General features: G+C 51.7%; 10 protein-coding genes across 10 annotated transcripts; 3 read left to right on the top strand and 7 right to left on the bottom strand.

Moving 5' to 3' along the window:
* Positions 1 to 782: 782 nt before the first annotated feature.
* Positions 783 to 1949, bottom strand: A1O5_08576 (uncharacterized protein; the record flags this gene model as incomplete). The annotated part of the gene is made up of 1 exon (XM_007749158.1): positions 783 to 1949. The coding sequence occupies one exon, from the start codon at positions 1947 to 1949 to the stop codon at positions 783 to 785; it is 1167 nt and encodes a 388-aa protein (XP_007747348.1).
* A 594-nt stretch (positions 1950 to 2543) lies between these two features.
* A1O5_08575 (uncharacterized protein) lies at positions 2544 to 3143 on the bottom strand (the record flags this gene model as incomplete). The annotated part of the gene is made up of 1 exon (XM_007749157.1): positions 2544 to 3143. The coding sequence occupies one exon, from the start codon at positions 3141 to 3143 to the stop codon at positions 2544 to 2546; it is 600 nt and encodes a 199-aa protein (XP_007747347.1).
* A 1408-nt stretch (positions 3144 to 4551) lies between these two features.
* A1O5_08574 (uncharacterized protein) lies at positions 4552 to 5508 on the bottom strand (the record flags this gene model as incomplete). The annotated part of the gene is made up of 1 exon (XM_007749156.1): positions 4552 to 5508. The coding sequence occupies one exon, from the start codon at positions 5506 to 5508 to the stop codon at positions 4552 to 4554; it is 957 nt and encodes a 318-aa protein (XP_007747346.1).
* Positions 5509 to 5729: 221 nt separating this feature from the next.
* A1O5_08573 (methylated-DNA-protein-cysteine methyltransferase like protein) lies at positions 5730 to 6170 on the bottom strand (the record flags this gene model as incomplete). The annotated part of the gene is made up of 1 exon (XM_007749155.1): positions 5730 to 6170. The coding sequence occupies one exon, from the start codon at positions 6168 to 6170 to the stop codon at positions 5730 to 5732; it is 441 nt and encodes a 146-aa protein (XP_007747345.1).
* Positions 6171 to 6571: 401 nt separating this feature from the next.
* On the top strand, positions 6572 to 7950 carry A1O5_08572 (uncharacterized protein; the record flags this gene model as incomplete). The annotated part of the gene is made up of 2 exons (XM_007749154.1): positions 6572 to 6683; positions 6731 to 7950. 2 exons carry the CDS (start codon positions 6572 to 6574, stop codon positions 7948 to 7950), a joined length of 1332 nt encoding a protein of 443 aa, XP_007747344.1.
* A 652-nt stretch (positions 7951 to 8602) lies between these two features.
* A1O5_08571 (acetyltransferase) lies at positions 8603 to 9190 on the top strand (the record flags this gene model as incomplete). Its single annotated transcript, XM_007749153.1, has 1 exon — positions 8603 to 9190. The coding sequence occupies one exon, from the start codon at positions 8603 to 8605 to the stop codon at positions 9188 to 9190; it is 588 nt and encodes a 195-aa protein (XP_007747343.1).
* Positions 9191 to 9638: 448 nt separating this feature from the next.
* On the bottom strand, positions 9639 to 10372 carry A1O5_08570 (synaptobrevin like YKT6; the record flags this gene model as incomplete). Its single annotated transcript, XM_007749152.1, has 3 exons — positions 9639 to 10131; positions 10209 to 10291; positions 10352 to 10372. 3 exons carry the CDS (start codon positions 10370 to 10372, stop codon positions 9639 to 9641), a joined length of 597 nt encoding a protein of 198 aa, XP_007747342.1.
* Positions 10373 to 11004: 632 nt separating this feature from the next.
* On the top strand, positions 11005 to 17091 carry A1O5_08569 (uncharacterized protein; the record flags this gene model as incomplete). The annotated part of the gene is made up of 1 exon (XM_007749151.1): positions 11005 to 17091. One exon carries the CDS (start codon positions 11005 to 11007, stop codon positions 17089 to 17091), a length of 6087 nt encoding a protein of 2028 aa, XP_007747341.1.
* Positions 17092 to 20573: 3482 nt separating this feature from the next.
* Positions 20574 to 22848, bottom strand: A1O5_08568 (uncharacterized protein; the record flags this gene model as incomplete). Its single annotated transcript, XM_007749150.1, has 6 exons — positions 20574 to 21142; positions 21180 to 21358; positions 21462 to 22303; positions 22372 to 22550; positions 22636 to 22710; positions 22773 to 22848. The coding sequence occupies 6 exons, from the start codon at positions 22846 to 22848 to the stop codon at positions 20574 to 20576; spliced, it is 1920 nt and encodes a 639-aa protein (XP_007747340.1).
* Positions 22849 to 23508: 660 nt separating this feature from the next.
* A1O5_08567 (uncharacterized protein) lies at positions 23509 to 25635 on the bottom strand (the record flags this gene model as incomplete). The annotated part of the gene is made up of 5 exons (XM_007749149.1): positions 23509 to 24091; positions 24201 to 24317; positions 24391 to 24549; positions 24623 to 24752; positions 24843 to 25635. 5 exons carry the CDS (start codon positions 25633 to 25635, stop codon positions 23509 to 23511), a joined length of 1782 nt encoding a protein of 593 aa, XP_007747339.1.
* Positions 25636 to 25824: the final 189 nt, after the last annotated feature.

Below are 25824 nucleotides of genomic sequence, written 5' to 3'. Positions count from 1 at the left end.
TTTACAGTTTGAGCAGAATATCATGAATTCCATGGCTTTTTGGTGTCGTCTACCTAATTCCTGACCCGCTGGACAGGCCTCTGTGCGTTGTTGCACGTGCACGCCGAACTCTAAAGTGCTCTGTTACAGTATTATAGGAGCAGCGCATCTAAGTAGGGTAAGCATATTAGAGAAGAGAACTAGACTAGGATTCCGCAGTATCTTAAACAGGTCCTATTGTCTAAAGTTGACGGAAGTCAGTGTCATGAATAAAGAGGAAGAGGGAAGACTAAAAAGGCTCAGGAAGACTCCGGAGCGCTCAGGGAGTGCCCAGGAAGCAGAAAGTGAGCTTGGACGGGTGACAAGTTTTTCGCACGACACTATCCAGGTACCTACGTAGGTACACAAGGGAGCTACATTAAACACCGCTTGGGCTGATGTGATTACGGAGAATCAGTATCTACTAATAATGTATAGAGCGCCCCTCGCCCTCGTACAAGTAGCATACCTAGGTACATATACCCACCCCGTCCTAGCTCCTAACGAGAAGAACAAGGAATGAGCAGTTCCAAGTTCAAAGGGAATTAAAGGTCGGTGCCACTTCGATGTGACGCGGAGCCAGGGCTACCGAGCTGGTGTCCTGTGTTGCATAGACAGACAAGGCCTTTGGTCTAGCGGACTTCGCAGGGTCGGAGAACAGTTGTATGAACATGGATGTGGAGGAGTGTTGTTATTGTTCTCTCTCTGTCGTTCCCCCCTCCCTCCTTAGTGCTCTGATTTTGATGGAGCCAAAGTAAGCCATATCACTCGTCCATTTGCCATTGAAACCGCAATTCCTCTTCTCTCCCCCTCTTCGAGCGTGCCTGGAACCATTCTTTCTCAAAGGCATTGCTTCGGTCGACCCCATCCCACCGCCATCCAGGAAGGATTCCGTACCGATTTGGGGCGGCCGGGGGACCTGTGTATACCTTCTTCCTCACTGCCGCCCTTCCACCTGTATCTCTTTTAGATTTTCTTGTGGATAGTGTACCATCGGTCGCCGCTTCCTCTGCTTTCTGCTGCGCTAGGTACCCAGCCACAGGATCGTCCCACCTTACTTTCGCACGTAGCTCCTCATTCATCGCTTCATCATCCACGCCTCTGGCCAGACTCAAGAACTTCGCTTCTTCCAATTCTTTCTTGCGTTCTTCCCGCTCGCGTCGCTGTACGTCGCCCATCGCTTCTTCCTTTGCCTTCCTTTCCGCGCGGACCTTTTCCTCTGCGGCGGCTCGGGCTTCGGCTCGTTTTAGGCTAATGTCGATGCGCCGGCCAGTGGCGTCACGGTAGATGGTTTCCTCTGCCTCAACGGGCCGATCCTCGTGTTTCTTTGACTTGGATCTGGATTTTAGGGATTCAAGATCTCTTTGCTTCTCACGCTCTTCCTTCGCGGCCAGGGCCGCAGTGTCTGCAGCAGTCTGGAGACCCGCGCGAACGCCAGATTGCATGCGGGGTCCGCCATCTTCTTCGACGATCGCGGGAGCGTCTTCATCCTCGATCTCCTGGCGGCGTAGACGAGATTCTTCTGCTGCTTCAGCGAGGATGCGATCCGCTTCATTATCCTCATCTTTGTTGTCAAGAGTCTGGCTAGGTCTCGAGGCTGGAGTTGCAATAACTTTCCAGGCCCCTCCGCCTTTCTTTTTCCTGAATTCTGCGGATTTTATGCTGGTATCGAACGTCGGGATATCCCCATCCTCATATTCTTCCCCTCGCCTTCCTCGTAAGGCGGTGCTTCGAAGTGAAACGTCTTCATCGTCATCGGCAATCACCAGTCCACCTCCAGCGGAATCGTCCTTGTTCTTCCGCCGCTTTTTCTTTGGGCGAGTCGAATCTAGGAAGTCTGATGAGACTGTGTCGGACTGAGGAGCAGACTGGGAGGTGGTGGCGGTCAGGTAGTTCTTTGCTAGGTATGCTGCAAGATTTGCGCCGGGCATTATGATCCGTGATGCGCCGCGCGGTAGTCTTCTAGATTATGCTCTGCAAGACACGGGTCGAGGGGGATGTGGGATGCGTTTCTTCAACTATGGCTTGCAAAAGTAGTGGGAGATTGTTTTCGCCCCCATGTTTGTGACGTTTGTCAAGTTTGCACTATTTGCAGGTTTGAAAAGACGTCATTGTTGTTGACGCCGAACGCGTCACATGCTTCGAACACGTATCTGGAGGGGCACTGATCGAGGCTCCATGGCTGTTACGATAAGGATGGGGGCTGCATGCTTAAAGATATGTATTGCTTAGTCCTTCCTTGACCCCTTCTCCCTTCCGTGCTCTGATAAACAACGCCAATAGTGATCTAGGAGGTAATCCTCCTCTCCAAGGTCATTCATATCCTCAAGAAGCGCCGTGTAGTACCCGTGATGATGTATTGATACAGCCTCGCTTCCCTAATGAGTCCTTGGGGTATCTTTGATGAATTGAAAACATACAAACAGTAGTAACTCGGTTGTTCTGTTACAATCATTACAAGAGTGTGAAATGCAGCCGACAACGCCGAGTCCGGGCCTGTCACAATCTCACCGAGAGTCATGCATTCACTTCAAGTGAGAATAGTCGACGAATTCAAAATCGTCATCATCGTCTTCGGTCAAGACCTCAGCCATTTCCTTGTCGTCAACGATGTTGTATTCTCTGTCGACAAGTTTCTCGGTCTCGTGGTTCTCGAATCGTCGGACAGCCTGAATGATGGCCTGGCTAAGGATGTCACCGCCGGTGCGTGGGCCGGTCGCGCAGTCGAAGCTGTACATGAAGTCCCCCTCTGCCGGGACCGGGGCTTCAGACGCGTCCGGGACTTCCTCTTCCTCAGAGGTGTCGGAAACGTGGGCCAAAGGACCATCTATGGCATCGACCACTTCATTCCGGAAAGCCTTGCGAGCCAGAGTAGCAGCGTGGCCGCTTAGCTTGTTCTGAAGGTCATGCTTGTGTTTGGCCTCAGATCGGCCGACCCTGCGATCTTGATCTCGCCGATTCGGTTTGCCCATGCATTTGCGGCAGTTGTCCTCAGGGTACGGGTGCTTGTGGCAGTGATGTTCGGGAGGTTCCTGCGCTCCTCTTGCCCACTTCTTGTTGTGGTTCTTTTCACGGAGGTACGGTTTGGCTGCGCTACGGAGGTCGTTGCTGGGCAAGGCCGACATTATATAGCTTGAAAGGGGGCTCGGTAGGTGGGTAGACAGTTGGTGTGACTGAGATAAGAGAGGTGTCGATGCGTGGTGTATTGAGAAGAACTATAGGTCTGATGGAATGTGCAGGCTGTAGCAATGGACAGGACCTGATTCGGTACCAGATGAGTCAAAGAATGACGCGTGCAGAGAAGACTCGAGAAGAGGAAGGAACAAAGGAGAGCGATAGCAGGGGACAAGCAGTGTGGATGTGGCAAGAGTGGCTGACGGCGAGGCAATAGAACAAAGAAGTGAGAGACAACCAAGAAGTTGTCGTCGAGGTGAAAGAGAAGAGAGAATCAAAGGGTCTGAGAGATAAGGAGAGCAGCTGTGTTATGTATTTGAATCAGGCCCGTGATTCGGAAGTGAGGATGATGAGAGAGCAGAGGAAGGATGGAGATGGAGGATGGAGGATGGGATGCGTGTGTCACACGCAGCAACCACTGGCTGAGGACGGGCACGCGGGGCGGTTAGGGACCGACATGATGGGAGTCAGAACATGTATCAAGGTGCAAGCCATGTACTAGGTACTCGTATCTATCCTGCTGGTTGTTGATCTGAGATGTGGAGGAGGAGCAGGAGGGGCTAGTGACGGATGCATGAGCAATGAGTTGACGCATTAGTGGCAAGTAGGGTCATGGCTGAGGCCGTGGGCGGGATACTGAATGCTGGACTGAGCGGGAATCATGCACGCGGCCAAGGCACAGGCGTGGGATTGGTGCAGCCTGGTGGCCTGGTGGCCTGGTGGCCTGGGCAGCCCTGGGCAGATACTGTATGAGCAGCTGCTCGCTCGCTGACTTGCCAGGCTGCTAAAACAAAGCATGTCATTTGGTGGCTTGGAGCTTGCAGCTCGGACGAGTTCAAGACGGAGATCCAAGGAACCGAACCGAGGCAGGGGACAAAAGCAGGGAAAACAACGCTTATAAGCAAGACTGGTGAGACCCTGAGCTTCGGTGCTTTCCGGGGGCGCTTGGAGGGGTCGGGAATGAGGAATCTATGGAGAATACGAGGTTGTCCAGAGGGGCATCGAGAGCAATCGGGGGCGTCTCTTTACCACCTGTGATACCTGGGACGCCTGGACAAGAGGCGATATGACCTCACTCCCAGCCGCTTCTGTCGTGGCCATGTGACGATCCTCACAGCCCACTGTCTGGCTCATCTGCTCGGTTCCCACATATCATACAGACTTTGCACAGATCATACTCATCACCATCATCAACATCATCATCATCGCCACCAACCTTGCTTTCAAACTTTGGTTTCAGTCATCCATCCAGCCAACATCAACACCATGACGGCACTTTGCTGTGATTCCATGCAATGACTAAAGTTTACCTGCAAGAATTCCAGAGCCCGCCTTGAGCCTTTACGTACAGCCTTCCTATCATTCCGGATTCCGCCTATCAGGCTGTAAAGCTGCACTCGTCGCACATTCAATCGCGAATCCAAAACATCTCAAGAGCCAAGCAGGTCCCCAATAACTCAGCTCCAAGCAGTGAGGAGCATTGGCAACCAGCACGGCCTCGACCTTCGGCGAGTTGCTGAATGCGCGGCCGAATTCCTCAATGTCCTGCTGCGATGCGTGGAACAGCGAATCTCGCTCTCCGATGGCTGCTACCACTGGCATTTTCACCTGCTCCGCGTATCCCTTCCAGTAGTGGTCCCAGTGAAGTCTTCTGTCTTCAAACTCTCCGAAGGGCGCCCGAAGTGTGATTTCCTCCGAAACCCGACGCATCTCTGCGCTTGCCAGTCCCAGCCGGGCATCACCAAACATCAAAAAGTCCTTTGCCCCCGGAGGAAATTCCACATAACCCAGCTCTCTCCCTCGTGCCAGCTGTTCTTCGCCTTGTGACGTGGGGAAAGCCGACACCATGCCCCGGCCGGAAAGGATTACACCTGCCCATGGATATTGCACTGCTGGCTCCTGGGCGTGCAAGGCTGCAGCAATAACGCAGGGAGAACAGCCAAGTGAATGACCCATCACCACCATCGTACTTGCGCCGGATGACACGCCGTATTCCTCCCATATCTTGGGCAGAATATATTGATGCAAGTACTTTCCTTCTTCTTGCGCATATGTTGATCCATTCGGCACAGACGGCAGGGATGAACTGTCTCTGTATCCCGGACGGTCAATGGCCACGAAAGAAACCCCAGTTGCTCCGGATACTGTTCCCGCAGAGTGTTCCGGGAGGGTGTCAAAATATTGTGAACTGTAGGTGCCTCCATGTATTGCAACTATCAAGGGTCGATACCGCGGGGTCGTAGTGGTCTTGCCAGGAATGGAATAGATGCCCGAGAGACGTGCATCGTTCGACAGGGTGAGCAAGAATGGCTTCATAGCGCAAATATCCAACGTTTTAAAGGCAGGTCGACGTTCTAGGGTTTTCGATAGAGATCGAACTGTGGAGGGACGAGCGCCGGTAGATATCCGTTGGGGCTCGACACTTCGCTCGCAGTCATTCACAGCAAGTGGTAAGCGTATTATGGAGAGAATAGTCTTGCGGTTTGATCGACAGAGATGCCGTGTCATCTGGCACGATGCGGACCCTTGTCCGCTTCTCACTCATTCTGCTGGGCCTGCATGTCATCCTCGCTCTCCTCTTCCGGGAGTCTGGATGGAAACCAACCATATTTGCCAAAGTCGACCGTCATCTCTTCAATGCCCCTGGCCGGGTTGACTTCGACCCCTTCCGCACGCAATCTCTCCGCCTGTCTGTTTGCAGCTGCTCCGTCATCACCACGCGGACTGATGCCGCCCTTGGAGTTGACCACCCTCTGCCAAGGGACATTCTGATCGTGAAAGAAGAATTGGTCCGGATTGGCAGGATCAAAGGTAGGCAGGTGTTTGAGACACACACCAACCTGTCTTGCACGTTTCGGGAAGTCGAGGAGCAAGGCAATGTGGCCGTAGCTGGTGACCTTGCCGTGGGGGATTTGCTGGATGGCCGAGTAGACGGCGTGGTACCACCACTGCGCTTCTTCGGATTTCTCGCGAGGCATGACTGTACTTGTAGATTCGAAGACCGCCAGGACGGCGTAAATTTCCTCAAAACGAAGCAAGGTTGATGGACAGACAAGCCAAAGCTTCTTTCCAATGGGTGGACCAAGGTGGACTTACAAATCCGAGGTGCACAGAGCAGCGTGCATGGATCCAGGACCCCTGCTTGCCATGCTTTGCCCTGCTTGCCCTTGCCAACGATGCTCGCAAACTCCACAAATGATCCCGCCGCGGTCTTTGTTTGTTTTCCCTCCTTCAGTAGGCCATGCTTGCCATGTGTTTGGCCCACCAAATACATCCCAGACTTTGAAGTCAGCCCTGCCTTCCATTTTGCAGTGGTACTGGCAGAACATTGAGTTGTTTGTGTGTTGATTTAACACCTCCAAGCTTTCTCCCCCACAACATGGCGTTTCGTGGTACAGAAAGTCCCATGGACTTTGAATGGCAGGGCCACGGTCCTGTCGATCCCACCTCTCCCTACCATAAACGCGTTCTCGAGATGCAGGCCAAAAAGCGTACGTCTTGCTGTTCTTCTACGTTGTTGCTATGCTAATTATATCAGGTACTCACAGCGAGTTTGAATCTCCCGAGAAACCAACAATGCCGGCGCTCCGCCAACCCAACAACCAGCCCTTCTTCTTCTCAGACACCCCAGCACCGCCGCCTGAATCCTCTCCTTTTCGCACTCCCTCATTTACAACCCCTCGGAAACCGTTTGATATCGACTTCTCATCCCCGCCCGACAATTCCTCGCCGCTGGCACCAACAGACAATGAGAACACGCCGGACGCTACACCGATACCCATCGAGTTCAAAAGCGGCCCTTCAAAATCAGAGAACAAGAGAAGTTCGTTATTTGGTCTCTACGGCAGATTTGCTCCAAGCCCCGGAAGAGGAGAGATCAGAAAGCCGACGAGCGATGCCGTTGCGAGACGGATCCATAAGAAGCGACGGCGCGCTCAGCAATTTGACAGACAATTGATGACAGGCAGAAAGGGTTCCTTGGATGACAGCGATGACGAGAGTACCCCAAGTCCGACTGAGCCAGAACCAAAGAAACCGCCGGCGAAAGACGCAGGGTGGATCACCGGATTGTTCACATTCATCCACACATACCCCGATGCACCGTCTATTATCGCCAAATACCTCCAGGTTTTTTTTAACGCCGCGATCCTCGGTGGTTGCCTGTATATGTTTTGGTCGTTTTATGCCACCATTCAGGCCGATGTGGACCGAGCGAGCGAAGATGCCATGGCCGAAGTGTTAGCGGAGATGGCGGCGTGCTCCAAGAACTTTATCGAAAATCGATGTGCTGCTGATACCAGGCTGCCAGCTTTAGAAGCAGTGTGCAGCAATTGGGAGTTGTGTATGAAGCGGGATCCTAGCGCTGTGAAGCGAGCGAGACTGAGTGCACATACATTCGCAGAAATCTTCAACAGCTTTGTCGAGCCCATCAGCTTAAAAACCATGATCTTCACCATCACCCTGGTTGTGGTGGGTTTGGTGGTGAACAACGCCACATTTACCCTATATCGGCGACAACAAGAGACCCAGCATATCTACCGAGCACCCTCTGGATCATATGCGCACCCTCAGCAACACCCCGTACAAATAGCTCAGTTTCCACTCTCTCCGGCGGCACCCTACGGTCAACACCCATATGTGGGCTGGCACGGTGATCCTGGGTTTGGCGGCCAGCAGCAGTTGGAATATCCTCGAAGTCCCAGCAAAGAGCATCGAGCACGGAGCAGAAGTCCAGAGAAGAAGAGAATTCAACTCTGAAATATAACGATTGTTGTGATGAGTTCAGCGATTGGTGTTTGGAGGTTGGATATTTGTCTAGCAACGCAAATGTGTGAATGATTGGATGGCGTTTGCTCTATGTTGACGCAGAGCCTGGATAAACGATCAATTCGTTACAGCGACGGCAATTGCAATCTCAGCAAGAGAGTTCTGATCCTGGATGTTGGGTCGAGAATGTTAACCAGCGAGAAGTGTGGGGGAAGTCGTGCAAACCGCCGTGCGCGGGTGTCTATCCACTTCGGCCAAAATTCAGATGCGCGCCCTTCAGACATTTTCAATTGACATTGTCGAATCAAACTATTTTGTTTCCTTCGCCGACTTTCGCTACCGCTCCTTCTCTGATATAAACCATTCACTCTCTTACCGGTGTCCGCAGCCGTATCGAGCACTTCCAGCCCGGCATCTTGTCACGCACTCGTTCTGCAAATTTCAATCCCAGGAAAAGAGTATATTCTTTACAGGCTTTGTTACCTCTTTGTTAGCCTACAAGCGTTCTGTTCTTCGCAAGAATTTATACGAGCCCCCTCCTGCGATCTCGTCCCTCTCGCGCCGGCAGCCCATTACAAAGAAACAAGCAGAGAAAGACAGAGAGAAAGGAAGGGAAAAAGAGAAAGGACGGAACGAGCAAACGATGGCTGAACAGGAAACGTCGACGTACAAGATCCGATACGCCACGGAGCGCGACGTCCCCGTGATCCTGCAGCTGATCCAAGAGCTGGCCATCTACGAGAAGGCGCTGCATGAGGTCTTTGCGACGGAGCAGTCGCTGCGAGAATCGCTGTCGTTCCCGCTCGACCCGGCGGACCTGGACAAGGGCTTCACAGAGGGCTATGCGAAGACCCTGCTCATCTGTCCTCCTGCCGATGTCTCGTCGAGTGCTAAAGAGCAGGAGGAGGTCGCAGGCATGGCCCTGTACTTCCACAACTACTCAACCTGGCACGCCCGGCCGGGCATCTACCTGGAAGACCTGTTCGTGCGGCCCTCGCACCGCGGCCGGGGCTACGGGACGGCGCTGATCCGCGCGCTGGCCAGGGAGTGCCGCCGCCTCAACTGCAGGCGGCTCGAGTGGTCCGTCCTGAAGTGGAACACGCCCAGCATCGACTTTTACCAGGGCGCCAGCGTCGGCGCCACCAGGATGGAGGAGTGGGTTGGCATGAGAGTCGAGGGGGACTGGCTGGAGAGACTGAGCAGGATGGTTGAGGGAACGGGAACGTCATAATAAGACTCGTCACCCGAGGGACTGGAAGTAATGGCGATCGCGAGAGAAAGGAAAAGGTCAAAACGGCGCCGTGAAGGGGTGTTTTTCTCTCTTCGTAGAACCGTTAGCTACTTCTTTTACAGAGATCCGCATCTGCTGTATAGAACGGGCGCAGCACGGAAAAAGGATCGCGGACGGTCACCCAGAATATGGTTTGGTGGCTGTGAGGTCAACATCAAGTCTTTGGTTTCGTCTTGTCCGCTGTCAACACCGAAAACGCCTACTTTGCCTGATTCCCGCATAAGTATCTGACTCCGAGTCCCAAGCTTGCAGTCCCCTTCCAATAGTTAGGTCTGCCACTGCTGCATTCTGACTCTTGATCCATGACCGACGTCGGCCCCAACTAACGAATGCCCTTTGCATCCTGCGCACCTCTTCGATTTCTCGTAGCCCTCCCAGCCCGACACGCTCACATAACCACACAACAACTGTTCTGCTTCTTGGCTTGCTGATAGAATATCCTACTCTGCGCGCTTAGACCATCACTCTTGGCGACGAGAGAATCAATCTTCTCTCCTCTCTCTAAAACGCTCTGGATCGTCTTGTGCAGCACAATCTTGGTCTCATCCAACTCCCTTTGCACTTTCATGATACTATCCGCTTGCCCGGGATCCTGGTATTTCACGATATACTCCTTGAGTTGCGGGAATGGTCTTGTGTTCGGTGGGTTGGTCGAGTATGAGGACCGGGGATTCTGCGAGGAATATTCGTCAATTATCTTGGAGAGGAGCTGATGTGCGACGAGTGCCGGGTATTCGGCGTCGGATATGATGATGCCGCAGAGCCCCAGGCTGGAACTGTAGGCGTGGAAAGTGTAGGATTTCTCTTCGATGTCAGATCTCACGCCGGGCCGGGTGCGTTCGGCCACTGTTTTGGAGAACACGGTCATGAATTCGCCATAGCTGGACAAAGCACGTGCGTTAGCATCCTCAAGAAGGAGGAGATATGAGATTGCAGGCGACGAATGAGCTATCCCTACCTGTCTCGAGTAAAGCGAGAGAAAGAGGACAGGTCTCGCTCAACAGCGAGTTCGATGGCAGGAGCGGATTCGTTTCGAAGGACCTGGAGAGACGTTGGCACATACGCCCTGCACTATAATGTATGATCAAAGCATTTGCCTACTCCAATGTAGAAGATCTTCATTCTGGCGGTGTGTCCTTTCCCACGGTAGAAGAGCTGAGGAAACAGAGACGGATCGAGGTCAAATTTCCGCCCGAGAGGTTAACACAGCAGGAGAAAGCCAAGAGACAGGATTCCGCAGTAGAGATGAAGAATTGCAGGAGCAAGGAGAGCGGGATATTGTCAAGAAATGATAGAGCGGGTGAAATGTGAGTGCCTGCAATCTGGGGGAACGTCACAAGTGTAGCGCCGGGACAAAAGGTCCCCGCCGACTGCCTTGTGGGTGGTGCCAACCTTCTCAGCCTTCTCTCGCCCGCCAAATGCCCCTCCTGCCTCAAGTTTTAGCCCACCAGCCCCCATTCTTTACCTACCGCATATGGCTCGCTAGGTACAGTACCAGCGAACTTTATCAGCCTAGAGCCTCCAAGACCGCCGTGATACTCTGTCGGCCTATCAACGTCGAGTTCTTCTAGAGCGAGGCTGCGCCTACTGTACGTGCGAGTCATCAATCACAAAAAAGTGACTTTTTCACTTGGTCGAATCTCTCTTCCTGCACCAACAAAACACAGCCTCCCGGCACAGGCTGCTAAGTTCACTCTTATCGCACTGCCTGTCCCGGTCATCTTTCTTGCTCTGCCTGTTCAGCCGATCGCAAAATGGTCGACCCGACTTTTCACTCCGAGGAACAATGGCTGGCTCAAGTGGCTGCTATGCGACAGGCCATTGCCGATTTAAAATTGCCATCCCTCAACGATGCTTCGCAGATGTATGGGATAGATCTCGACTTGGACGAAGATTTGAGTGAAGACATTGATGACGATATCTGGGATGCCGAAAGCACGGTTGACGAGAGCCCTTTCACTGACGAATTCGGCGAGACGGCTAATGGGTTCAAAACTCCAAACTTTGTTACCGACGGTGTCTTTGACAGGGCGTGGCTACGCTCGAAATGTGCTGCCTGGACTCGTTCGAGGTCTGGCATTGACGCCTCCGACATTGAACACCGAATCACTGCTCTTTTAGCATCTGGCAGTTCGGACGATGAATTGCAGATGTCACTTGCAGACATCGTGGGCTTTGACGATCTCGACTTTGTCATTGAACTTATCTCTCATCGCAAGGAGGTTCTGACTGCTCCAACTGCAACCACTCGTCAGACAGACGGACTCTTGGGGAAGCTTGAAACCCATCAGGAGCGAGAAGCAACTCTGCGACGACAGGACTATGCGCACAAACACGCTGCTCTTGCTCCAGCTTTCGATCGATCTGGGCCCAGATATCCTCATGTATACAAGTCTGATGTCGCCGCTACGGGCAACATGTTGGATGTGGCTGGCAGGAGATATGCTCTACCTGTTGGCAGCACCCGACACGACCATCAAAACTATGAGGAGTATTCAATCCCTGCCTCAAAAGTAGGCTCCCTTGTTGCAGGACAGAAGCTGGTCAATCTCTCCGAGATGGATGGTTTATGTCAACGGACTTTCAAGGGCTACAAGAGCCTGAACCGAATGCAGAGCCTACTTTATCCTGTGGCATACACTACTTCCGAGAATATGCTAATTTGTGCTCCTACTGGTGCTGGTAAAACTGATGCTGCCATGCTCACAATTCTGCAGGCGATTTCGAAGAACGTCATACCCAATCCGATCGAAGAGCACACCGCCACGGACTTTATAGTAATGGCAGACGACTTCAAGATCGTTTACGTTGCACCAATGAAAGCTCTCGCTGCAGAGGTCACCGATAAGCTGGGCAAGCGTCTAGCTTGGCTTGGTATTCAAGTGCGAGAGTTGACTGGCGATATGCAGTTGTCCAAGAAGGAAATTGCTGCCACTCAAATCATCGTGACGACCCCGGAGAAGTGGGATGTTGTCACTCGGAAGAGTACAGGAGATACTGAACTCGTCCAGAAAGTCCGGCTTCTCATTATCGACGAAGTCCATATGCTCCATGATGAGCGTGGTGCTGTTATCGAGTCTTTGGTTGCTAGGACCGAACGACAGGTGGAAAGCACACAGTCACTGATCCGAATCGTTGGACTCTCAGCTACTCTTCCAAATTACATTGATGTTGCAGATTTTCTGAAGGTCAACCGGATGTCTGGTCTGTTCTACTTTGATGCTTCTTTCCGCCCAGTCCCACTCGAACAACATTTCATTGGTGTCAAGGGAAAGGTTGGAAGCAAAACCCAGCGCGAAAACCTCGATCAAACCACCTTCGAAAAAGTCAAGGAGCTTCTGAAGCAGAACAAGCAAGTCATGGTCTTTGTCCACTCCAGGAAAGACACTGTCTTAGCTGCGCGAACTCTCAACCAAATGGCTATTGACGATGGATGTGCGGACTTGTTCGTCCCAGATCCCGACAATCCTGCTTATGTAAGAGCCATGGCGGATTTGAAAACCACTCGAGGCCGTGAACTGCGAGAAATCGTGCCCAAGGGTTTCGGGTGTCACAATGCTGGAATGGCGCGATCAGACAGAAATTTTGTCGAACGAATCTTCTCTGAAGGCGCGATCAAAGTTCTTTGCTGCACAGCAACCCTTGCATGGGGTGTCAATTTGCCTGCGGCTGCCGTTATCATCAAAGGGACGCAACTTTACAGTGCCGAAGCCGGTAAGTTTGTGGATCTTGGGATCCTGGACGTTCTTCAAATTTTCGGCCGCGCTGGTCGTCCTCAGTTCCAAGACAGCGGTGTGGGATATATTTGCACCACTCAAGATAAATTGCAACATTATCTATCCGCCGTCACTCAGCAACAACCCATCGAGTCCAAGTTCTCGCAGAAGCTTGTCGATAACCTCAATGCTGAGATCAGTCTAGGCACGGTAACTACAGTTCAAGAGGCCGTTACCTGGTTAGGCTACACCTATTTATTCATTCGCATGCGGCGGAACCCGCAGGCGTATGGAATAGATTGGAACGAGTACCAGGACGACCCTCAACTGGGCCAAAGACGGCGGAAACTAATTGTCGATGCTGCTAGAACGCTGCATCGAAGTCAAATGATTATTTTCAATGAACGGACAGATGAACTCCGGGCGAAAGACGTCGGTCGGATCGCCAGCCAATATTATGTCCTTCAGAGCAGTATCGAAATATTCAATACCATGATGCGACCACATGCAAGTGAGGCAGATGTTCTGAAGATGATCAGCATGAGCGGGGAGTTTGACAATATTCAGTCCAGAGACAATGAAGCGCAAGAACTACATCGACTGCGTCAAGAAGCTGTCGTGTGTGAGATCGAGGATCGAAAGAGTGGCCCGAAGAACTCCGAGGATGAGAAAGAGCAGAGAGTCATCGAAAACCACGCAAAGACAAACATCCTGCTTCAATCATACATATCTAGGGCCAAACTTGAAGATTTCGCCTTAGTGTCAGACCTGGCATATGTTGCACAGAACTCGGCTCGGATTTGTCGAGCCTTGTTCATGATCGCTTTAAATCGTGGCTGGGGTTATCAATGCCAGGTTCTACTTTCCATGTGCAAGGCCATCGAGAAGCAAATCTGGCCTTTCCAACACCCATTCCACCAGTTTGATCTTCCTGTTCCAGTCTTGAAGAATTTGGACGACAAGGCACCTTCCTCAAACATTGAAAGCCTACGAGAAATGGAGCCGGCTGAGATTGGGAATCTTGTCCACAACCAGAAGATGGGAACTACCTTGGCGAAATTGCTCGACAATTTCCCCACGATGTCAGTCGAGGCGGAAACCGCACCTCTTAATAGAGATGTGCTCCGTATGAGGTTGTACCTCTATCCAGAGTTCGTCTGGAATGATCGTCACCACGGCACTTCCGAAGCATATTGGGTTTGGGTTGAAAATTCAGAGACGTCGGAAATCTACCACCATGAGTATTTCATCTTGAGCCGAAAGAAGATGCACGACAATCACGAACTTAACTTCACTATACCGCTCGCCGACCCCTTGCCTTCTCAGATATACGTCAGAATTATATCGGACCGATGGCTGGGCGCAGAGACCGTACATCCAGTTTCTTTCCAACATCTCATTCGGCCGGATACGGAGAGTGTGTATACTGACCTCCTCGACTTACAGCCCCTTCCCATCACCGCTTTGAAAAACCCAGCGCTAGAGGAGCTCTATGGACAACGCTTCCAGTTTTTCAATCCAATGCAGACCCAAATTTTCCATATCTTGTATCATACTTCGAACAACGTCCTCTTGGGCTCACCAACCGGTTCTGGGAAGACCGTCGCCGCAGAATTAGCCATGTGGTGGGCGTTCCGTGAAAGGCCAGGGAGTAAAGTCGTGTACATTGCACCCATGAAAGCCCTTGTTCGAGAAAGAGTCCAAGACTGGCGCAAGCGCCTCACCATACCGTTGGGTTTGAAGCTGGTCGAGTTGACTGGTGACAATACACCAGATACACGGACTATTCGCGATGCAGATATCATCATCACCACGCCTGAGAAGTGGGACGGTATATCACGATCATGGCAGACCAGATCCTATGTTCGACAAGTTTCTCTCGTGATTATCGACGAGATCCATCTTCTGGGCGGTGACCGTGGTCCCATTCTTGAGATCATCGTGTCAAGAATGAACTACATCGCATCACAAGCGGAAAGTGGCTCGATTCGCCTGGTCGGCATGTCGACCGCTTGTGCCAACGCCACTGACTTGGCAAACTGGCTTGGAGTCAAGCCTGGAAATAATCAAGGGCTCTTCAACTTCCGTCATAGTGTCCGTCCAGTTCCGCTCGAGATATACATCGACGGATTTCCCGAGCAGAGGGGATTCTGTCCGTTGATGCAAAGCATGAATCGGCCGACCTACCTGGCCATCAAAAACCATAGTCCAGACAAGCCTGTGATTGTGTTCGTGGCATCGAGAAGACAAACTCGTCTCACTGCAAAAGACCTCATCAATTTCTGTGGCATGGAAGAGAATCCGAGGAGATTTTTACATTTCGACAATGAAGATGATCTCGAGCATACTCTGTCGGCGGTCAAGGATGCTGCGCTAAAAGAAGCGTTGAGCTTTGGTATCGGATTGCACCATGCCGGATTGGTCGAGTCTGATCGAACACTATCTGAGCAACTTTTTGCAGCAAACAAGATCCAAATCCTCGTTGCCACGTCGACGCTTGCGTGGGGAGTCAATCTACCCGCTCATCTGGTTGTTGTCAAAGGTACACAGTTCTTCGATGCGAAGATCGAAGGATACAAGGACATGGATTTGACCGACGTCCTTCAGATGCTAGGTCGAGCAGGACGACCGCAATTTGACACGTCTGGGATTGCTCGCATTTTCACCCAGGACTCGAAGAAGGCATTTTATAAGCATTTTCTACATACAGGGTTCCCTGTGGAGAGCTCTCTGCACAAGGTCCTGGATAATCACTTGGGTGCCGAGGCCTCCGCTGGAGTCATAACCACCAAGCAAGACGCGCTCGATTACTTGACGTGGACATTTTTCTTCCGTCGTCTCCATAAAAACCCGACGTACTATGGTCTTGAGATTTCAGCAGAGGAGCACAAGGACAATCAGCTTGCTGCTAGACAAGCTGCTGCAGATTACATGATCACCTTGGTGGATAAGTCGCTCGACGACCTGGCTGAAAGTGACTGTGTTTTGGTGCACAATAATGGCGATGTGGATAGCACTCCGTTCGGAAAGATCATGTCGTACTACTATCTCAGCCACTTGACGATTCGCAAGTTCTTGTCCAAAGCCCGCAAAACTACTTCGACTACCTTCGCGGATGCTCTGGCTTGGATCAGCCTAGCTACCGAATTTGACGATCTCCCTGTCCGGCACAATGAAGACCTCATCAATGCTGAATTGGCCAAAAATTTGCCCTTGGACACCGAAGGTCTAATGGACAATCTGCCGATGTGGGATCCTCACGTCAAGGCATTCCTCCTCATCCAGGCGTTCATGGCTCGCATTGACCTCCCCATCTCCGATTATGTCGGCGACCAAATCTCGGTGCTGGACCAGGGCATTCGCATCATCCAAGCTGGAGTGGATCTCATGACGGAGCTCAACAGATTTGATGCGGTTGTGCAGATGGTCCAACTGCTGCAGTCCATCAAATCAGCGCGATGGCCGGAGGATTACCCGCTCAGCATTCTTCCTGGTGTGGATGAGGTGTTTGACGATAGACTTGAAGGAAAAATCCCCAAGGATTTGGTCACGACGGCCGTGCTGTCTACAAGGCATGGCGCGAAGACGATAGACGGGTTGATGAACGTGCTTGGAATCAAAGCTCATAATACTCGGACGGCGTTCGTCAAAGCTGTGAACGCTCTTCCAGACATTGCTTTGTCGGCGACAGGTGACACGGACAATCTGCAGCTCACTCTGAAACGCAGCAATCGATTGCTCGACCGTGAAGCTAGAATCTACGCCCCGAAATTCCCGAAGCCACAGACAGAGGGGTATTTTGTGCTTGTGCTCCCCACTAGAACGACGTCAAGTCGACAAGGAGTGGATATCTTGGCCCTGAAAAGAGCGAATTGGTCTACCATGAAACAGGGAACTCAGACCAAGGCGGTAGAAACCGCAAACGTCAAACTCAAGATCCCGGCTCCAGAATCACTTCTGGGAAGAGAGCAAGCGGAGGTGAAAGTTGATATGCTGGTAATGAGCGATGCATACCCAGGGATGGAGTGGCGATTGGAGAATGTCGTTGTGCCCGTTGCCCAGAAGACCGAGGTTTCAAAGACAGTAGAGGTCAAGGTTGATGAGAGTTTGCTGAAGAAGAAATAAAAACAATGGGAAAGGACTGAAGGCTTGGTTACAGCATGAATGAATTGACATGAAAGGCCGGTTTCTATCTGAGGATGAAGGAGCCATGGTTGCTGCATCCAACTGTCATTTGTGCCACCTCGAATACAAGCAAACTTTTCAGACGCTGACTTGTTTATCCAGGCTCGAGACGGGGAGCTGCTTCCGCTATGAGTTTCCATGGCTGCTCCGTGAGCTACGCCTCACAAATCCCCTGCCTTGCCCACGACGCTTGACGTTCTCCCACCGAACCAGCAAATCCCTACCGGTCTGTATTTCAACCGCGCCTGTCTGCATCAGTTGTCTCCCTTACGCGGATGCATCGTGTATCGGCGCTCTTGGCCACCCCCATGCCTTCTCCAGCGTCCTTCGCTCGCAAAAAAAAAAAAAAAAAAGGCTCGTGACCTTCATGGTCTGCTTGCGCCTTTCTTTCCCTCACCCAGCACGTGGACCTCGACCTTCAAGTCTTCTTTCTTAGCACTCTTTCACCACGTTGCGCTGAAACTAGTTGGCGTAGTTATGGAGCTAAATTCCCCGGCAGTGGAAGTCCATTGATAGTTGTAACTTTCGCGCATAGGATGGGGAAGGGGTCGACTGCGTATTTTCGGTTGAGGACGACGCGGCAGAAGATCTTTCTGTTCGTTGTAGCTGGTGTCTCGAGGTGTTTCTTTGGCGGTTTCAGATCCTTTGGCGGCTCCAGGTTGATTGTCGGCTTGAGGTGGTTCGTTGGTGACTTAAGCTGGTCCGTCGGCGTCCTCGGGCGTCGCTGATAGTCGCTGACACTGCCTCCTGTTCAGCCATTGTCGCTGTTTAGGTGTGATTCCGACGGCTGAGTTCACGGTTTGGCTAATTTTCAGATGCTCTGATAGAAAGAAACAAGACGATATTTGTAACTGAACAGTGCAGGCAGTGGTCGCGAATCTTGGCGAGACCGAGGGCAGGAGCGCTCCCTTCCCTTTGGGCTCACATATCAGCTGCAGCGCCCAATGTCAGTCATCCACTCTCCGTCCTTCACTATCTGTAATGATTTTCAAGGCTGGTTCGTCCGATAGTCCCTGTGTAGCTACGGTCTCTTGTGTGCTCACCAAGAAACCCCTTTTCTTATTCAGCCTTACGTAGCCTTGTACAGCCTTGTCAGAGATCTTTGTTGTTGCAACTACAGAGAACCTTCAATATCGGTGTGACTGGGAGCCAACGGCGCGATATGTGATGGATTGTTCTGTCTACCCCGTTTTAAGGCCAAAAAGGAGCCATTTGGTCTCCTCTACAGGTTCTCGCCGTAGCCAAGGAGGACCGTTCAAATACCGGACACTGGATATCTGACCGAATGTCAAAGGTATAGGTGTCTTCAGGAGATGCCTACACAGAGAAGGTTCAGACAGAGTAAAGAAGGAAATAAAGGCACCAGCTGTCCGTGGATTATTGACTCACTCTGTAGCAAACACACAGCACTTGCCAGGAAAGGCGAGGCTGGTTTCACAGCGGCGACCCGAGCTCTATCCTCCTTTTCATACTGTCATCATCAGCCGTATTCATTCTTCCACAACGAAATTTCATAACAAGTCTAGCAGGTATTGAAGTCCAAGACCGACTACTATTGGCAGCTCCAGTGACGACGTTCTGTGCGAATAAAGCGGTATCAAGGGATGAGAGACTTTGTCATACAGTTCATTTTGCCTTGTCAGATATCTTCCATCCGTATCCCATCCACGAGGTCAAACCGAGATGGTAGGGTCTGCTTGAGGTTGAAGATGACCTGACTCTAGAATGCTGCTCGAAACCCACTATCGCCAAAGCTGTACGAGCGCGAATGAACATCTGTGTGTGAGGGGCAAGGTAGAAATGTCCCATTTGGAGATATTCCCGAGTCATGGTTTCGTCTTCGGCGGTGTCTTCTAGCAAATACTGAGCCACGCCACGGTAGTCACAGCGGCCCTCCTCCAGGAAATATTCTTTGATGGACGGATTGAGGTAGAGCTCGGGGAGGATCATGTCCAGTGCGTGAGTGTGAGAGTTTCGGCGCCCTCTTCCTAGATCACTTCTCCAAAGGCATGTTCCACCTCGCGTGGTGGTTGGACCTCGCAAAAGGTCGCCGAAGCCTGAGATTCAAGCCCATCCCGCTTTGTGTCCATCCTTCCGTAAAGGTATTTCCGCATTTCCGCTTCAAGTTGTAAGTGGATCTTCCCTTTATGGATAGTTGCGAGCGACCACTCTCGAAAGATCCCGGCGCCGAGAAGGACGAATAAGGAAAGATAGATTCGGCTGGATCAGGGTGCAACTATCTTAAATCGGCACTTGAGTCAAGTGGGGAACTTCGATTGACGCGCATGCATCGTGTGTCAAGTTGCTCTCTAGTACATGATGTACTATTGTGTATATGACGGGAGCTGGTAAGATCTTGAGTCGTTCGCAAATGTAGAATTGAGTGCTGACGACCCGTTGAATTCGACACACGCTTGGCCCTTGCCAGGTTTGTCTTCAGGCGTGAAACGAGCTGTAGAGACGAGAGTCAGCTCCCTGTTCGGATACTGTTAGACAGTGAAGATCAGGGCCTGACGTTTCGAAGCTTTACGAATGTACTCGGTACTTTATAATTACGCGAGAGTCTTGGCATGCATTTTTTAGTTGAAGGCCTAACTGGCTAAGTACCGGGTACGAGGTTTCTTCACCGAGCCGTCAGACAGCACCACCTCCATAAGCCATAGATCCTTGAGGCCAATTTTCACTCACTTTTTCTTAGATGATGATTGATGATATCGATATCGCTGAATACCCCATAAGGCTAAGATTACACCCAGAGAATATAGTCCTCACGTATTATAGAGTAAAAGGGGGAAGCCAAAGGCCCAGTCGAAGGCGATTCTAGATCTAGGAGTACTCTACCTGGTACTATTGAAGTAGTTACTGGTTCGACTATCGGGACCCGTTTGCCGGACCTACTTCGGCTATTGAACGCCGACTGCACATCCTCGATCGACATGGTCTCCGCAGTACGGCCGGAGGTGCAATTCTCCGAAGCGAGCGGAGAATGGGGGTCGGCTCGGTCAAGTCCTCACTTTACATAGCATCTCACTGTACGCTAGATAGGGCGGATCTCAGGCCTGGCCTGCTGCTGAAGCAAAGGATCGCGTCAAGGAGCCACTTTTGGACGGAACGCAGTGGGCTGGACCTGCCGTCAAATTCGAGCCCCTAAAGAGCGAGAAGAAAACGGGAAAAGGGGGGAACAGACACCAAAGTCGATGGCTAACCCCCGGGTAGTTCAACTCTTGGGCCAAGATCAAGTAACTGTGTTCAGTTGCTGGAGGCGGTCGTCGCAACAGGAGACAGTGAATTGCTTCATATTCACCGTGAGAGCTAGCATAGACTGTGCTTGAACTCCCAGCGACTCGAATAGGGTTAAGCCCTGTAACCAGTTACTCTCACAACGCAAGACTCTGGTCGCTGGCCAGATCCCCCCTTTTCGTTTACAGCTCCAGGATTTCAACGGGGATATCGATCGTTTTCGCCCGGATATAGTCCGCAAACGCCTTGCCCAGGGAATCGAGCAAGGTGCTCGCCAACACGCCACGACCGAGAATGCCGTACACCACAAAATGCACCGCCTTGAGCTCTGGGAACTCCATTCTCTCGATAAAGTACGTGTCTCGCCAGTCGTCGCCGATCAACTCCTGAAGCTTCTCCCGCGACATGTATCCGCGGAACCAGTCCCAATGAGCTGGGTTTCTGGGATAGATGCCGAAGTTGCAGTTTGCGCCTTTGTCGCCGGATCGGCCGTAGGCGATATCGCCCAGAGTGACAGTTCGAGTGGGTCCCTGTGGGTTACGCAAAGTATAAGGTTCGGCGTCAAAATTGATCCTCCGTTCCAGGTGGTAGTACTCGGTCGGCAATTTCGCGTCAATGGTTTTGGCGACTTTTCCATCTTTACCTAGAATGTGTGCTGCTTCCTTGAGAGCGGTCTGATCATACAGACCGGGGTAGAAAGATATGTACGGCTTGGGGTGAGCAGTACGGTAGTCAAGCGACCAGTGCAACCCTAAAGCAAATATCAGAATGGATTTAACAACGACAACGGTTGAAGAGGCCCCGTGTAGAGGTCAGATGGTACTTGCCGTGAAAGTGTTGCATTATATGGTCCGCCCAAGCTGGAAATATCTGGGAAATAGCCTCTTCGGTCGGAGCCTGTGCAAAGACACGACAATAGGTCGTACTGCGGAGTTGGCTTCGAGGATTGGGCTCCGGCACGCCCACACTTTGGAAGGGTTAGGATATGTCAGCTCTGAAGGCCCGAAGAAACAAGGCATGCATCGAGAACTCCCCAGGGGCCACAAAAGAACTCGAAGGACTTTGCTCACATCTGGAATTCGAGGTGGTCAAACTGATCCAGAACACCTCTCTCGTTGAGGAAAAAGCGCATCTGCTTCTCGAACAACTGCCATTTCTTCTCTGTTGCGTACCCAGCCGCGTTGGCTAAAAGCTGGCATTGATACCCTGCGTCATAGAAGACAGCTAGCTTCGTTGTAGGAGGCGGTGGATAGCCCTTGATCCCCGACATTTGGACCCGGTTTTTGCCAATGTCCCTGATGACAATGTTGGTCGTGTCGGCGGAAACATCGCTGTTCAGGTAGATAGCACCCTGAATCTCGTAGAGAAACTGACATGTGATAGTGTCCGCGTTTACTATGCCTTTCGTGGTGTTTTCGTGTTTGGTAATCACCGTAGTACCGTCGTTAGCCACCTCGGCGATACCGAAGGGAAGGTCCACAAACAGGTCCAAGTCGAACTGATCGAATCCGGCAAAATTGGCGCCGGTGGTGTATGCCGAGCATTCAATCAAATGACCTGCGATAAGTGCACTTGCAAGTTGGTCGTAGTCTGTTGGCTTCCATTGATGCCAATACCAAGCGGCAGCAATAACAGGAGATGCGTCAGCGACTCGGCCGGCGATGACGATATCTGCGCCGCCGTCTAAAGCCCCAACAATACCCCTTGCTCCAAGATATGCATGTGAGGTGATCACTGGTCTGGCTTGGTAATCTTGTAGTGCAACAGCTAGCTTTTCAACCTTGACGTCGGGGTTATTGGAGTCAAGATGAGCTGGGATTTGACCTGTTCGAACAATTTGGTCCTTTGTTTCTTCAGTCAGATCGTCGCCGGAGAGGTAGGCAACCTTGAGGGAGAAGCCTTTCTCGTTCACCTGAAACTTGATTAGATAACTCTCAATGTCAAGAGAAAGCACACGGCGTGGATGCGGGAGGGTCGTACAAGTTCTTGGACTTTGGCTGCGAGCCCGGCAGGGTTCAGGGCTCCTCCGTTGACGATGACTTTCAGCTCTTTCTGAGCAATCAGATCGATGGTTTGCACAAAGCCGTCCCAACAAGTCGGTTCCCAACCCTCGTGCAAACCGGCATCCATCCCCTTTTTGTTTTCCGGGAGATTGATCTCTGTTGGATATCACGCACAGAACCATCAGTCTTGCGTCTTTACAATGCCGGAAAACAGGAATTCATGTCATAGCTCAGCACTTACCCGCGAGGTAGTCACCCGTCAAGAAATCAACGTCGCCCCATTCCGCTTGTCGACGCATATGATAACCGGGATCGGCTGGTGAAACGTTAGCCTCTCTACCGGTGTTGATATCAACAAATATTTAGAGGAACACAAACTTCTGGCACCCGAGACATTTGCAATCCTGGCGGGCCGCTTGCCTCGCTGGTCCCATCTCGATTCTTTTACAATCATGGCCGATTGGTGGAGAGAGGTAGAGAGTAGGTTGATTCCAACCAGAAAATAAGGCGGCGGTGATCAGTGCGTCCGACAGAAATCAGATTATTGAGAAGAAAAGAATGTCCACCGGGGCAGGATGCTCATGTAAATATTCTGGAGTGGAGGCCTCCTGGCGATCTACCGGTTCTCCAAGTTGTTCAAAGCGTCGCGTGGTCGCTTCTGTTGCAGCCGTTCGACTGTGCCCCAGAGTTTGCCATTCATCTCCAACCCACTGCATCCGTAAACATGGAGACCCCGAGGTCTCGGAGGTTTGGACCGCCGGGACTGAGACCCGTTACTGGTGCAGTAGGTCAAGCTTACTTCCGGTGCCCTTGGCGGCCGTCTAGATCCTGTGAAGGATTGGATCGTTTCGCGGGACAGACGAGGATTGAGCACGCCTTCTATTCCACATTTCACATCTCTGTGCTGTACTCCTGCTCAGCTATTACGGCGATGAGTTCATAGTACGAAAATACAAGCTGCCTATCAACAATCATTCTGCATACCCCTCCCTGGCCTCAAGACGATGCAAATATGCTGAATTCCACCATACTCGGTTCAATTGTCAGTCAAGCACATGAAAATAGAGCATATGGCACAAGCTCAGCCAAATAAGTAGAAGAGACCCGCGCGCTGTTAGACTCCTAGATCACCGAAGAGCCACAATGGGCCACTCGACTCGAGTCCATCGGAATCAAACGTCGCCGAGAAAAGCCCTTGGTCGTCGTACAGAGAAGGCATAAACTCCGGAGACAATATCGGCAGCGACATGCGTAGCCTGGACAGTAACCCTTCATCTTCTTCGCTCCACTCTTTCTGTCGTTGTGAAGGCAGAGGTGGGAAATTGCACCGACGCATCAGCGAGAGAACGATGTTGGACAGCGTGCGCGCGGATGCGAATGATGTCTCCATCTCTTTCATACTGCGGACACAAGAGTCCACACGTTCGATGTACTGGCTCTCGTCTGTCGTTCCACCCTCGGCCCAATTTGCAATCAAGACGATGACCGCAATTGTAATGTTGTAGAGTGAGTTCCCTATCATGGTTCGGGCACTGCCATGATTCGCTCTGTAATCTTGGGTAATAGCGGCCAGCTGTAGTGCATGGCCTGTATAAATAGTCCGGGCACTTATACTGTCGGGAGACGCATTCGACGTCTCCACGCCAAAGCGCGCTTCCGAGAGTCTTTCTAGGATGACAGCGCTGTGGTAATGGAGACTTGGTCCTGTCAGCATAGTCTCTTTGATTGTCCGGTGCCTATTTCACTCTTCAAATTGGACTGGATCCAAAGACACACGTAGACGCGAGAGCGGTGTAGATCACTTACTGTAGAACCTGAACTGCCGGTGGTGACTGCGGCAGATAGCGGAGGATAGGATCCAAATTTAACTGCCAATTACTGAGTTCCTGACGCACAAGCAAGGGCTGGGATAGCTTGTGGTTTCTGAGGCGAATCTATCAGCAAGTTTTCGCACAGAGCAGAATATTTTCGGTTCCAAGGGTAGAGCTGCACCAACATTGAGTCGCATATGCGGCCAATAATATCAAGGAGGTCCGTCCAAGCACCAGAGATTATTTCATCCCAGCTATGCGCTCCAGGTGAGGCGGCAGGACGGCCAAGTGTAACAACGTCTAGGCGTATTAAGTACGGTCGACCTAGATATGTAGCCCATAACCTGTTGACAGTAGGGTTAGTCAATCTCACAAGCTCGGAAACCTGCAGGCCGCAGGGAACAGTGCAGAAACTACCTGTCCAATGTAAAACAGCCCCAGAATGTAGTCCTAAGCACGCTGCTGTCGACTCCACGAAGACTGTTTGGTCTGATAGTGGAGAGTTCTTGATGTAGTCCGAACTCGAATGCGAGACGGACGGCACGTCCTGCAGAAGTAAGTGCTTGCCATTTTGCTTGCCATTTTCAGGAGGACGCAGGCGGGTGCAGAAAGAAGGAAACGAGAGAGGCTCACGGACCGGAATCCATCCACCCCCTGCCATCGGAGCCCGCGTAGCAGCAGCATAGAACGCTCAATAGCGCCAGAGCCTGCACTGTCGTCACGCTAGCATCGTGGCGGAGCTCCTCTTCGACCAGTGTAGATGCTTTCTTGAACAGATACGGCTCTTCAAAACGAAAGCTACCGACTTCTGGTGGTACGACTAGCGCTCGAATCTCTGGATGGTCCGATACCCTTGCAGCTGAAGCGAAAATGGCGTAAAGCAGTGCTTTGCTGTAGTATTGACAGCGACCTACCTTCATGTCGTTCAAAAATGCCTCGCGGTTGACCACCTGGATCACTCCGTGCTGGAACTTCCAGTACTGGTCTAGGAGGTGTTCTTGTAGTTGGACTGGCAGTTCGCGAGCAGTTTGCTGTGGCGCCTCTGAATAGATTGCGTCTGTAAAGGTGAACCAAGACGAGATGCTCTCGGCAGTGTGCAAGCTTGAGGAAGGTCCGTAGAAGTGTAGTCGCCCTGCTCTATCGGTGCACAGCCGGGGCTCGGCCGCACATAATCTGCCAATGAGACTGTGAAATCGTCCCCGGGGCTTCTGACCTTGTTGCAACAGGGGCTGAGGGGGTTCATGTTGCGAAGTTACTGATTCCTGCAAGACAGCTTGAAGGACCTGGTCTCTTGTTTCACCTGGCGGTACTTCCAAGTTATTCTTTCGCAGCTCGGTCTCAAGCTGGCGAACTCGGCGCTCTAGCCTCAACGTATAATGTCGGGAAGAATTCCTGTATTTCTTGGTGAGCAAATGTGTCTCTATCAACATCCAGAGCCGAGTGGGGGTCGGCCCCTAAGTACTCGTCACGGGAATCATACAACTTTCTCCCATCCTCTTCACGAACAGAGCATGCCAGACCGAGCTTAGTGCATCGGGCACAGGAGCGAAGATTATCTCGTTGACACTAGTACTCCATTAACGGACGAGAACAAATCAGCGTCGGATATGACCGCAACG

Source organism: Cladophialophora psammophila, assembly GCF_000585535.1.
Source record: "Cladophialophora psammophila CBS 110553 chromosome Unknown aczJe-supercont1.14, whole genome shotgun sequence".
In the NCBI taxonomy this organism is placed as follows: domain Eukaryota; kingdom Fungi; phylum Ascomycota; class Eurotiomycetes; order Chaetothyriales; family Herpotrichiellaceae; genus Cladophialophora; species Cladophialophora psammophila.
The sequence above is the reverse complement of the archived record's forward strand: the minus strand, read 5'-3'. Positions and strand labels throughout refer to the sequence as shown.